The following is a 13,538-nucleotide window of genomic DNA, read 5'->3' on the forward strand; positions in this document are numbered from 1 at the left end:
CAAAATGCTTTTTAAAATGTTTACTAGTCACTGGCATTTTAAATTCAGGAGATTTCACATTCAAAAAGAGGATCTGTGGCTTCCGGTTGCTAAGGCTGGTCTCACATTCCTTGGGGGTGGGAGCAGATTGGTGGCTGCCCCCTCTAACGGAACGTGCATTCTCCGGTTACTGCTCCCTACTGGCTCACACTCAGGCAGCTTCCCTCACTTACCCCAACGCCCTGCCCTGTGAGCATCCCACTTTGCTCCCCTGTTGTACAGACTCATCCAAATGTCTCCCTCAGCCAGGACCCACCCTGTGTTCTCACCCTGGAAAGTTCGGTGAAACAAGGAAAATCCTCCCAATTTCCACTCCAGGAGCAACCCCTTACCACGTCGGAACGTCCCTGGTGTGTTTAAACTCGAGCTGGGTCCTCGGTGAGCTATGGGAGTGGATGGCAGGGAGCCAGTGGCCTGGACGGCGGTGTCTGTCCTTTCAGCTTCCACCGAGCTGGGCATAGGAGTCCTGGGTTTCTCCTGCTTCTGCTGCACGGCCAATTCCTGCCGCAAATCTGAGCCAGGAAAAAGATTCAGAAAGTGTATTGTCTTTTCAGAAGAAGTCCTTGCTTTTGGAGTGAGGGGAAAGGAGTAGGAGGGAGGTTCCAATGGTAAACGCTGGCTGGGGATGAAAACTACCATGGCCAGGAACACCAGGTGGAAACCCCAAATGAAGTGAAACCCACAGGGCCTCACCGGGCAGGCTGGTAAAGGCAAGGCAGTTTCTCTTCTAGGTAAAAAACAAAGAGGTCTTAATTTAAAACAAACAAACAAAAACTATGACAGTGACTGTGCCGGTTTGTATATTTATGTCTCCCAGAAAAGCCATATTCTTGAATGCATTCCTGTGGGGGCAGACGTATCAGTGTAGACTGGGTTGGAACCTATTAGTTCAGTGTCCATGGAGATGTGCCCCACCCAACTGTGGGTGTTAACTCTGACTGGATAATTTCCACGGAGGTGTGGCCCCGCTCATTTAGCACGGGCCTTGTTTAGTTTACTGGAGCACTATATAAGCTCAGAGAGAAGGAACTCATAGTGAGCTGGAGCTAAGCTGAGACACATATTCTGAAGATGGCTGTTGGAAGCTGATGCAGACATTTTGGAGAACAGCATTTTGAAACAGAACCCGGGAGCAAGCAGATGCCAGTCACGAGCCTTCCGAGGTAACAGAGGTTTTCCTGATGCCAATGGCCTTTCTCCAGTGAAAGTACCCTTTGTTATGGACACTTTATGGCCTTAAGACTGTAACTGTGTAACCAAATAAACCCCCTTTTGTAAAAGCCAATCCATTTCTGGTGTTTTGCATTCTGGCAGCGTTAGCAAACTAGAACAGTGACTAATATTTTTATTGTTTAAAAATAAAAATCCCAATGCAGTAGTGCATATGGGATACTAAGAGAAAGTACTGCTTGTATCATCCACCCCAAAATGGCTTTCCTTGCTCACAGATACTCACATAACATTTGGGAGATCCTTACCATCTTTTTTTCCTGCATTTTCATATATACAGTATATATGTGTATATTTATTAAGTGTATAATATGAATAATTTTTATGAAGCATAAATGGAAACAGACACCACCTACTGTTCTCTCATTTACTCTCCTCCCGTCACTTGTATATCATGGCAGTCTTTCTAGGACTACATTTAGACCTACTCCTTGTTCATTTCAACAACTGTTTACCATTCCACAGAACAAAAATCATGTAATTTGTTTAGCCATTTCACTACTGATGGTTATTTAGAAACAACTACCTTTTAAACTTATCGGGCTCTTCTTTTTAATTCCCCATCTACTGATTACACATTAGACATAAAATTAACGTTATAAATAATTGAGACTTTTTTCCTTTTTTATCTCATGCACCAAACTTAGAGGATTCACTAATGTCTCCGTACAGTTTGAAAGCTCTACCTCCGGAACAGCTAACCACTAAATACTGGGAAGGCTTCAGAGTTCCTGGATGAATGTATCAGTTGTACCAAATCACAAAAATAATGTGCTAGCAATTCCACCAAGCTTTCTCCCCAAAAAACTCCTGTGCTCCCACTGAGTCAAAGGCCAGCTTGGAGTGTGTGAATTACAGATCAGGGAGCTCCTTTCCTGAAATGAGTTCTGCCGTCCAGAAGCAAAACACAAATACAAGGGCTGCATCTGTGAACCCTTAAACCAATCCAGTAAATCTCCATGAGGGGACGCTACAGGCTGGATGTCTGACAATACTTAGCACCAGGCAGGGACCGAGACAGGGGCCTGCCTGCTGTGGTCCATGCCCTCGGATTAGACAGCCTGTGTGCAGGACAGAGGGCAGCTTTCCAGCAAGGCTGATGCTGGGCAATGCCGCGGGACAGGACGATCTCAGGTGAAGAAATACGGAACGACACCGGTGAAGAAATATGGAGCAACCCCAAGTGCCTCCTGACCTCTGGCCTCATCCTTCAGTCGCTGAACGGATTCCAGGAGATTCTCCTTCTCGTCAAGTTCGCTCTCCAGGAAGGCATTTCTTTCAATGGCTTGATTCAAGCGCTGCTCAAAGTCTTCCAGAGACATGATTGTGGCCCTGGGTAAGAAATGGGAGTTACCCAAGAGAGCAAACCATCTGGTGCCTACAGGCCTGGGAGATGTGAAGACTATGGGGCTCTAGGGTCAGGTATACTGGGGGGCACATGCCCTTCCTAGATGCACAGACCCAGGCAAGTCCCTTGACCTCTCTGGGACTTGGATTATTCACCTGCAGAATGGAATCAGGTGCACAGGAGGTGCACAAAGTTGTCCTGAGGGTCAAATAAGATACTGCACAAAGAGCACTTAGCAATGAGCCTAAGCCTGACTAGGACTACACATATGGGCCAAGCATTTGAGAAAACATGCTCTATCTTCTCTTGGGAACAGTGCAAACTAGTATTCTGAGTATCTTAATAAAATGCATATGCAACTTAATAACATGTATTTAGATGGGCACAAGAGACTGTCTTTAACCTCTCAGTTATCTTAAAGATAAAAAAGTTAAAATTGTCCACCCCCAACCCAGCTGCCCTCCTGTGAACAGTGCAGACATGTCACTGGAATACTGTATGTTAAAGGCACTGATAAGTTCTGTAATTTACTCTGTTTGGGAAGCTACCTTCTCTGTGCCTTAGTTTCCTCATATGTAAAGCAAAAAAAGTAACAGCACCTCCACATAGGGCTGGGGGAGGGTACAAATAAGTAATACACAAAGTACGTAACAGATGCTCCATACGTCAGTGCTTAATAACGGTCCATGATTTTTACTATTGACCCTGTGTTTGTCCCCAAGAGACCGTTACCATCCTGCTAACTGTATCTCATGGTGGTTATGTTCGGAGGGGAACCCAGGAGTCAACACCTGGCTCCTCCAACTAAGAGGAGTCTCAGTTCCTTCTATGAGTCTCAGTTCCTTCAACTGCAACGTGAGGATTCATTCATGCATTTATTCAGCATATCCTACTTTGTCTAGACTGACCAATATTGTTACCTACTCTCAAAGAGAGTTTAGAAGTAAGAAAGATAGAGTTACCAAAAGAGCCTGATTAAAAACAATAACACAGGAACAATATTTAGGAATATACTACTAGAATCACATAAAATGACCCTAAGGTTGACAAGTCAAACAACAACAAAGATAGAAAAACACCTAGGAATTCAGGTAACAACCGATATGTATGACTTCACTGAAGAACCAGAAGGCTTGTACGAATGTAGACATACCATGTTTATGAAAAGGAAGACCCAATATCATAAAGAAATCAATTCTCGTTAAGTTAACCAATCAAGGTAAGAACATGCTAATAAAAGCACTAACAGGCTTTTATTGAGGGAAAGGAGCACGGGTGGATGATTTGAAAGATCAAGTGATCATAAAACATGAATAAGCAGGAAAAACTTGGAAAACAAAGAGATGAGGGGAACCAGCTCTACCAAATATAAAGAGCATACTATTATAAAGTCTCAATAATTAACAACAGTATAGAAGTGATTACAAGAACAAACAGATCAAAGGACTCAAAGGTCCAGAAATAGACACAATTACATCTGGGAATTTAATTTATGATAAAGGTGGCATCGTAAATTATTGGTAAAAAGATGGCCCTTTCCAATTCTTGGTTCAGGAACCATGGGGTAAGCCACCTGGAAAAAAGTTAATATTGCAAACGTATCTCATACTGCACCCCAAGAAAAATTCCAGCTGCATCAAAAATTTAAACAAACTCAGTATTTGTTCAAAATCTGTGATTTGGCTTCTCGAATGCCAGTTAACTGAAGACTCCCATCAGGGGCAGGGCTGGCATTCCTGAACTAGTGTGGATGGATGATTCTAGAACCGTGAGGTTACCAGTCTATGTGACAGCACAACAGTGCCAGTGACACCAGCTGGGCACACCATTCTGCTTTACTGTCACTACCTTAAAACCTGCTTTCAAAGGCAGGGAAGTATCCTAGTTGTAACCTGAGTGAAAATCACTTTATATGCTTTACATGTTGAAATTCTGTCAAAACTGATGTACAAAAGCGTATTTATTATCATGAGAGAAAAAATGCTGCAACAATAAATGATTATATAAGTGTATAATTTATAATTAATGTATAATTATTGAGAACTTGAATATAGTTAAATGGGGAACCAGATTGTCAGTAAAGATTAAAAGATAAATTTGTCAGATAAATAAACATGTCCTTTTTGAGTCAATAAATGCTGAAAAATCTATGTTATAATACATGGAAGAATAAGATTAGATTAAAACAATTTTAGTCGTTATAGGAATTTCCGTATCTTAGCACTCATATCAAACAAAATAACCTTTAAGAAACATATTTAATATATAGTTACTTCCAATCAGGCCCCGAGTCTTTAAAGACTCCTACCTTTCTCTATCGGAGTTAAAAGCGAGACTGATAACACTAACTAGACTCACTTTTAACTAATTTAGTTTTACAGAGATGCAGTATAAGGATCACAAGAGCGACTGAGAAGTTGCTGAGAAGTTATTGTTCTTGCAGTTCATGGTCAAACTGCCAAAAACAAACTACTAAAATTTTATATTAAAATAATTGGAAAATTTTAATAAAACTTTGGTAATCCAACATTCATTCTATAATCCTGATTGGATTTCTACCTCATCTGATTTTAACACTCAACTCTTCAGCATTTGACCAAAATGTGAATTCAAAGCATATCTAGTTAAAAGTAAAATGGAAAGGAGAAAAAAAAAATCATGAAAAGACTAGAAGAAAACATAGGCTAATTGCTTTATAAGCCTTGGGGTGGAGAGGGCCGTTCTAACTACAACTGAAAGTTATAGAAGAAAACACTGATAAATTTGACTACAAAGAAATAAAATAACTTCTGCACAGTAAAACACATGATAGGCAAAGCGGGAGGACAAATGCAAACAGAATAGCTTCAATTCATATCACAGATAAATCTATAACAACCTCCTACAAATTGATGGGAAACCAACCAACTAACTAACCAATAACCTGATATAAAAAATAGGGAAAGATAAACAGATAATTCATGAAAAGGAAATAAAACAGCTCCTAAATACGTGAAAACGAACTCACGGTCACTCATAATTCAGAAATGCACCTATTTCTCACCAGTTAGATTGTCAGAAACCCAAAGACAGAAAACCACTCTGTAAGTGTGGCTCTTTGGAAAACAGGGCCTCATATACAGAGCTGCTGAAAATGCAAACCAAGAAACAACCATGGAGAGAGCAACTGAGCAATAACTATCAAAATCACACATGAATATATTCTCTGACTCAGCCACTTCACTTCTGGGAACTTATTCTACAGATAAACATCTGCACAAGGTTATTCATTACAGCAGTGCTTCTCTTCTCCCTGCAGAAGAATGGACACAGAAGATATCTGTGAACAGGGAAGGGGATAAATAAATGATCCTATAACCGTACAACAGAGTACTATGCATTGGGAAAAAAAAATAGAAAAAGGAGTGTTCTGTGTCTTAATATAGCAAGATCTCCAAGATTTATTATGTGAAAAAGCGTATGTGTACATAGAATGAAAAAAAAGTACAGAAAGAAAAGTGTGTACAGAATGCTATCTTTTGTGGGAAAAAAGTGGGTGGTAGAGGATTAATAATAAGTTCTTTATTATATGCTTGAATTTGAGATCTAGAAAGACAGAAGAAATTAGAAGCAAAGAAACTAGAAAAAAGCAAAGACTGATAGGTTTGATCGTGTGGATACTTTTAGGGGCAAGAGGAATAAGAGGGAGACTTTTTGCTGCTTGCCCCTTTGCATGCCATTTTTGAAACATGCCAATGTATTACCTCTTTGGGGTACACCACGTTATGGCCCCGATTCTTTACCCCTCCCTGCACCCACACCCTTGCCATGGCCTCATTGTGGGTGGAATGTACTTTCCCATCCGTTGACTTGGCTTGGCCTTTGACTTGTTTTGATCAATGATATATGGGTACCAGTTGACCAAGATGGAAGCATAAGACACTCCAGGGTTATCTCCCCAACAGATCTTTGAGCAACTAGCAAAAACTGGCAGAGCCATCTTCCTCAGTGCTCAAAAAACAAAAACAAAAACAAAAACACAAAAAAAAACAAAAAAAACAGCTTAAAGGCTGCAGTCACTGGATGAGTGCTAAATCAAGAAAAAAAGCAACTTAAACACAAGAGAAAACCTTGTGGCACTCTTGCTAGCCCCTCTCCCACTCCCTTGCCAGCCTATGTTCTCAGTGCAGGGCCCTGGTCCCATTCCGGAGGGAGAAGAGTACCCTGGGTGCAAGTATGTTGGTGCCAGTCCATCTGGAGGCAGACCGAAGGACTGAACCAGGATGCTCTTTCTTCACTTACCATCCCAGAAATTGCTCTTCATGCAGAAGCAGCTCATGGACAACTAAGTCAGTGTAAGAAAGAATCTAATAGCAGTGGCCTGGAGTAAAGGATTACCAACTTTCAGATGTACAATAGAGCACCCGGGACTAGGAAAAGACTGTTTCATAGGGAGAAGAGAGGTCATTCAGATCCTTTTAAATGAGGGAGTTCTCAAGGCAATGAGCACAAGCTTAGGACAAGACCTGTGCTCAGAAAAGACTGAAGAGGCCTTGTACTTTCACCTCAGAGTGATCTTCAGGCTCACTGGTAGGATAGCCAAGCTCTAAAGAGATCAGCCAACTCAGAGTCATTTTACAAAGACAGTGAAAGGTGTTTTTTTGGGTTGTTTTGTTTTTGTTAGCACCTGGCATTCAAGGAAATCTCTGCCATATCACTAGCTGGATACAAAATACAGGAACAGAAAGGTCAATGACTAAACTGCAGAGTTAACCCATAAAAACATTCTACAGTATGCAACAAAAAATTATCATATAAAGAAACAGGAAAAAAACAAGAAAAAACATCAGAAACCATCAACAAAGAATACCAGCCTTTGGAAATATCAGGCAAAGACTATAAAAAACTTGTTTGAAATATGCTCAAAGACCTAAAGGCAAACACTGACAGAGAACTAAAGTATAACAGGAAAATGACATATGAACAAAATCAGAATTTCAATAATGGCAAAATTCAGAAAAAGGAAACAAACAGAAAAACTGGAGTTGAAGTTCAAATAACTGAAATAAAAAATTCCCAAGTAAGGACAGAAGATGGCTGCATAGAGGAGTGGAAGCTAGTTAGTCACTCAGAACAACTAATAAACAACCAGGAACAACTAATCAATAATTCGAAATAGCTGTGGGGTGACAAACATGACAGTTCACTCATCATACACCAACCTGAATTGGGAAGAAACCAGAGACTGCAGCATAAAATCTGTAAGTAAAAACTGCGGATCCAAGCCAGGAGCCCCCTCCCCCCACGGCCGGAGCTGCAAAGCCTTGCAGTGCTGGAGAGCAGTACTTTCTGAGCAAGTGAATATAGCTCAGCTGAAGTCAACTGGGCAAGTGAATATAGCTCAGCTGAGCTCCAACTGGGGTTTTAATTGGCAAATGTGCACTGCTCAATACAAGCTACGAATCCCCAACAAGCAGACAGAGGCTTTTGATGACGACTGACCTTGGAGAGCCAGAGGACCTCTCTGAGAGGGTGGGGGAGCTCAGAGGACCGCGTGCTATCTCTGGCCAACAGGTGAAACTGAAGGTGACCATGAACTGGCCCTGAAGGGGGGTTTCTGTCCCTTTTTCAGCTCAGTGGAGAGGGCCTCAGCGATTTTCAGTTCCCAGCTCTCTGACCCAGACAAGGGTGGAGACAGCATGGGCAGAGATACTATTCAAATGCTATCTTCCCTAAGAGGAAATAGGTGGGGCCCAGCTCTACTACCTGCCTTCCATTCAGAACCAGACCCCAGAGCCTGGGGGAAAACAGCCACAGACCACACCTCCTTACACCAGTCTGGAGCTACAGGCTGACAGGCACCACCTGATGGGCAGGAAAAGCACAGTGTCTTGAGGCCTCACAGAGTGCACCCTCAAGGAGACGTGATACTATTGCCTACTTCTGAGACCTGAGCTCGTTCCGGTCCGGGAAAACCTGATTGGGGTAACCAAGGAAACCAGATGCCTAGACAACAGAAAACTACAACCTACACTAAGAAAAATGAAGTTATGGCCCAGTCAAAGGAATAAACTTACACATCAACTGAGACACAGGGATTTAAAAAACTAATACTAGATCAATTCAAAAAGTTTAGGGAAGACATGGCAAAAGAGTTGAAGCATATAATGAAAACACTAGGCATACATAAGGTAGAAATCGAAAGTTCGAAAAAACATCTGGCAGAATCTATGGAAATGAAAGGCACAACACAAGAGACGAAAGACACAATGGAGACATACAACAGCAGATCTCAAAACGCAGAAGAAAACACTCAGGAACTTGACAACAAGACACCTGAAAGTCTACACACAAAAGAACAGATAGAGAAAAGAATGGAAAAATATGAGCAACCTCTCTGGGAATTAAAATGACAATACAAAACGCAGAAATGTACATGTCATTGGTGTCCCAGAAGGAGAAGGGAAAAGGGGCAGAAGCAATAATAGAGGAATTAATCAATGAAAATTTCCCATCTCTTATGAAAGAAATAAAATTATGGATCCAAGAAGCACAGCATACCCCAAACAGAATAGATCTGAATAGGCCTAGGCCAAGACATTTAATAATCAGATTATCAAACGTCTGAGATAGAGAATCCTGAAAGCAAGAGAAAAGCGATCCATCACATAGAAAGGAAGCTTGATAAGACTATGTGCAAATTTCTCAATATAAACCATGGCGGCAAGAAGGAAATGGGGTGATATATTTAAGATACTGAAAGAGAAAAACCAACCAAATATCCTAGATCTGGCAAAACTGTCCTTCAAATATGAGGGAGAGCTTAAAACTGTCTCTGACAGACAATGACAGAGTTTGTAAACAAGATACCTGCTCTACAGGAAACACTAAAGGGAGCATTGCAGACAAAGGGAAACACAGGAGTGAGAGGTTTGGAACACAATTTTGGATGATGGTTGTCCTAGTTTGCTAATGCTGCAGAATGCAAAACACCAGAGATGGACAGGCCTTTATAAAACGGAGGTTTATTTCACTACACAGTTACAGTCTTAAGGCCACAAAGCATCCAAGGTAACACCTCAGCAATTGGGTACCTTCACCGGAGGACAGCCAGTGGTGTCCGGAAAACCTCTGTTAGCTAGGAAGGCAGCTGGCGTCTGCTCCAAAGCTCCAGCCTCAAAACGGCTTTCTCCCAGGACGTTCCTTTCTAGCAAGCTTGCTTCTCTTCAAAACATCGCTCCCAGCTGCACTCTCTTCCTCTCTCTGAGTCAGCTCATTTATATAGCTCCACCGATCAAGGCCCACCCTGAATGGGCGGGGCCACACCTCCACGGGAACATCTCATCAAAATTATCACCGACAGCTGGGTGGGGCACACTCCAAGCAAATCCAACCAGCACCAAAACTTCTGCCCCACACAAGACCACAAAGATAATGGCATTTGGGGGACACAATACACTCAAACCGGCACAATGGTAGCACACCAATGTAAGTACACTGAACAAAGATGACTGTGAGTATGGTTGAAAGAGAAAGGTTAGGAGCATGTGGGACACCAGAAGGAAAGATGAAAGATAAAGACTGGAACTGTATAACGCATTGAAACCTAGGGTGCTCAACGATTGTGAAAAAAAGGTACAAATATGTTTTTACATGAGGTAGAACAAATGAATGTTAACATTGCAAGGTGTTAAAAATAGGGTGGGATTGGGGGGAAAATACAACCAATGCAAACTATAGACTGTAATTAATAGAAACATTGTATTATGCTTCCTTTAATATAACAAAGGCAATATACCAAAGCTAAACGCACATGGGGGGGTGGACATATGGGAAGAGTATGGGACTCTTGGCATTGGTGATGTTGTGTGACTTTATTCTACTTTAGTTGAATGCTATCTTCCCTTTTGTTGCTCCCTAGCTGTCATGTTTTGTTTTTTTCTTTGTCTCTTTTTTCTTTTACTTTTGTCTCTCTACCTTCTTTGACTCTTCCTCCTTCTTTATGGAAGAAATGGAGATGTCCTTATATAGATAGAGGTGATGGTGGTGAATACATAAACACATGACTATATAGGGAACCATTGATTGTTTACTTAGGATGGAATGTATGATATGTGAACAAAACCTTCCTAAAAAAAAAATGGGTTGATGAAAAAACCTTGAGGGCACTATATTGAGTGAAATAAGACAGACACATAAGGACAACTATTGCAGGGTCTCACTGATATGAACTAATTATAATATGTAAACTCATAGACATGAAATATAAGTTTCCAGGATATAGAACGAGGCACAAGAATGGGGAGCGGTTACTCGTTATAAGCAGAATGTTCACCTAGGGTGAACTTAAACATTTGGAAATGGACAGAGGTGATGGTAGCACGTTGTGAGAATAACTAACAATGATGAATGCTGTGTGAATGTGGTGGAAAGGGTAAGCTCAGAGTCACGTATGTCACCAGAAGAAAAGTTGGAGGTTGAAAGATGGGAATGTATAAAACAGTGAATCTTGTGGTGGGCAATGTCTGTGATTAACTGTACAAATATTAGAAATCTCTCTCATGAACTGGAACAAATGTATGACATTATAACTAGAAGTTAATAATAGAGAGACATATAGGAAAAAATATATACCCATTGCAAACTATATACTACAGTTAGTAGTATTTTAATGTTCTATCATCAACAGTAACCAATGTACTATACCAAAACTATGAATCAATAATGGAGGGGGGGGGTGGTTAGGGGTATGGGAGGATTTGAGTTTCCTTTTTTTGTCTTTATTTCTTTTCTGGAGTAAAGAAAATGTTCTAAAAACAGAAAAAAACATTAATTGTGGTGATGGATGCACAGCTGTATGATGGTACTGAGGGCAATTGATTGTACACCTTGGATCTTTGGATATTGTATGGTATGTAAAAAATTTCAATTAAAAAAAAAACCTTCAAAAAAAAATTCCCTAGAGGGTGTATTAGTTAGGGTTCTCTAGGGAAACAGAATCAAGAAGAGGTATCTGTGAACATAAGATTTTAAAAAAGTGTCTCACGCAACTGTGGGGATGCACGAGTCCACATTCTGTAAGGCAGGCAGCAAACTGGCAACTCCGATGAAGATGTTTGATGAATTCCTCAGGAAACGCTGTGCTGGCTAGTTGAAGAAGAAAGGAAGGTCCTCTCTCTTCCTTAAAAGTCTTCAACTGATTGGATTATATCCAGCTGATTGAATTCTCTCATGGCAGCAGACACACCCTTCGTTGATGTAATCAGGCATGGGTGCAGTCAATTGACTGATGATTTAATAAACCAGCCTTCTCGTTCATTAACCAGCCACAAATGTCCTTGCAGTAATGGTTAGGCCAGTGCTTGCTTAACTAGACACCATCACCTGGCCAAGTTGACACATGAACCTAACCATCACAATAATCAACCTGCCACCAGGTAGCAGGCTGATCACCTTGGGGAATGCTGCCATACTGAGGACTGAGTGTGAGTCTCTGTTGCTGGCAGATTGGGCACTCAGCTGTGGCTGTGGCCAGGTTGGCCGTGGTGAGTTAAGTCCAAGTTGCGAGCCCGTGCATAACCTCCATCCCTACCACCATGACCACTTTGTTCATGAGCCCATTGGGCAATGACAGGAGTGGCTAGGGAAAGAGGCTGATTGGTATCCACCAAATGAGTCATCTTATCCACTTGATTATTAAAATTTTCCTCTGCTAAAGCCATCCTCTGGTGAGCATGCACATGGAACACAAATATTTTCATGTTTTTTACCCACTCAGAAAGGTCTATCCACATACTTCTTCCCCCGACTTCTTTGTCACCAATCTTCCAATCATGTTCCTTCCAAGTCCCTGACCATCCAGCCAAACCATTAGCAACAGCCCATGAATCAGTATACAAACATACCTCAGGCCAGTTCTCCTTCCAAGCAAAATGAACAACCAGGTGCACTGCTCAAAGTTCTGCGCACTGGAGCATTTCCCCTCACCACTGTCCTTCAGGGACATCCCAGAAAGGGGCTGCAGTGCTGCAGCTGTCCACTTTCAGGTGGTGCCTGCACATCACGCAGAACCTTCTGTAAACCAGGCCCAAGTTTTCTCTTCCTCAGTCAACTGATTGAAAGGAACTTCCCAAGACCTCATAACTGTGGGCTGGGAAAGAGAAGGTAAGGTGGAAGGGGTGGGGGCCATGGGCATTTGGGCCACTTCCTCATCTAACACTTGTGCCTTCAGGACCCGATCGAGCCCTATCTCGATACCATTTCCATTTTATGAAGGAGTGCTGCTGTGCATGTCCAACTTTACAGCTTCATGGGTCGGATAACACCCAGCTCCTGATAGGTAACTCAGGTCTCATGGTAACTTGGTGGCCCATGGTTAAGTGTTCTGTCTCTACTAGGGCTCAATAGCAGGCCAAAAGCTGTTTCTCAAATGGAGAGTAGTTATCTGCAGAGGATGGCAAAGCTTTACTCCAAAATCCTAAGGGTTGTGATTCTCTTATGGGAGCCTGCCAACGGCTCCAAACAGCATCTCTATTTGCCACTGACACCTCCAGCACCATTGGGTCAGCTGGATCATATGGTCCAAGCAGCAGAGCAGCTTGCACAGCAGCCTGGACCTGTCACAGAGCCTCACCTTGTTCCGGTCCCCACTCAAAACTAGAAGCTTTTCTGGTCACTCGGTAAATGGGCCAAAGTAGCACACCCAAATGAGAAGTATATTGTTTCCAAAATCCAAAGAGGCCAACTAAGCATTGTGCCTCTTTTTTGGTCATAGGAGGGGCCAGATGCAACAGCTTTTCCTTCACACCACTGGACACCTAGAAATTTCACTGAGGTGGAAGGCCCCTGTATTTTTGTTGGATTTATCTCCCATCCTCTGCCACGCAAATACCTTACCAACAAATCTAGAGTAGATGCTACTTCTTGCTCACTGGGTCCAATC

At 42.0% G+C, this 13,538-nt stretch overlaps 1 protein-coding gene across 1 annotated transcript in view; it reads right to left on the reverse strand.

Moving 5' to 3' along the window:
• The window catches only part of NDE1 (nudE neurodevelopment protein 1), a 48,234-nt gene that overhangs the window by 4,413 nt on the left and 30,283 nt on the right, over window positions 1–13,538 (reverse strand). The window contains exons 5-6 of the mRNA XM_037814944.1: window positions 2,465–2,601; window positions 372–551 (exon numbers count right to left, since the gene is read on the reverse strand). Of these exons, the coding sequence (XP_037670872.1) occupies window positions 372–551; window positions 2,465–2,601 (317 nt within the window). The remainder of the gene's footprint in view (window positions 1–371; window positions 552–2,464; window positions 2,602–13,538) is intronic.

Source organism: Choloepus didactylus, chromosome 21 (assembly GCF_015220235.1).
Source record: "Choloepus didactylus isolate mChoDid1 chromosome 21, mChoDid1.pri, whole genome shotgun sequence".
Taxonomy (NCBI): Eukaryota; Metazoa; Chordata; class Mammalia; order Pilosa; family Megalonychidae; genus Choloepus; species Choloepus didactylus.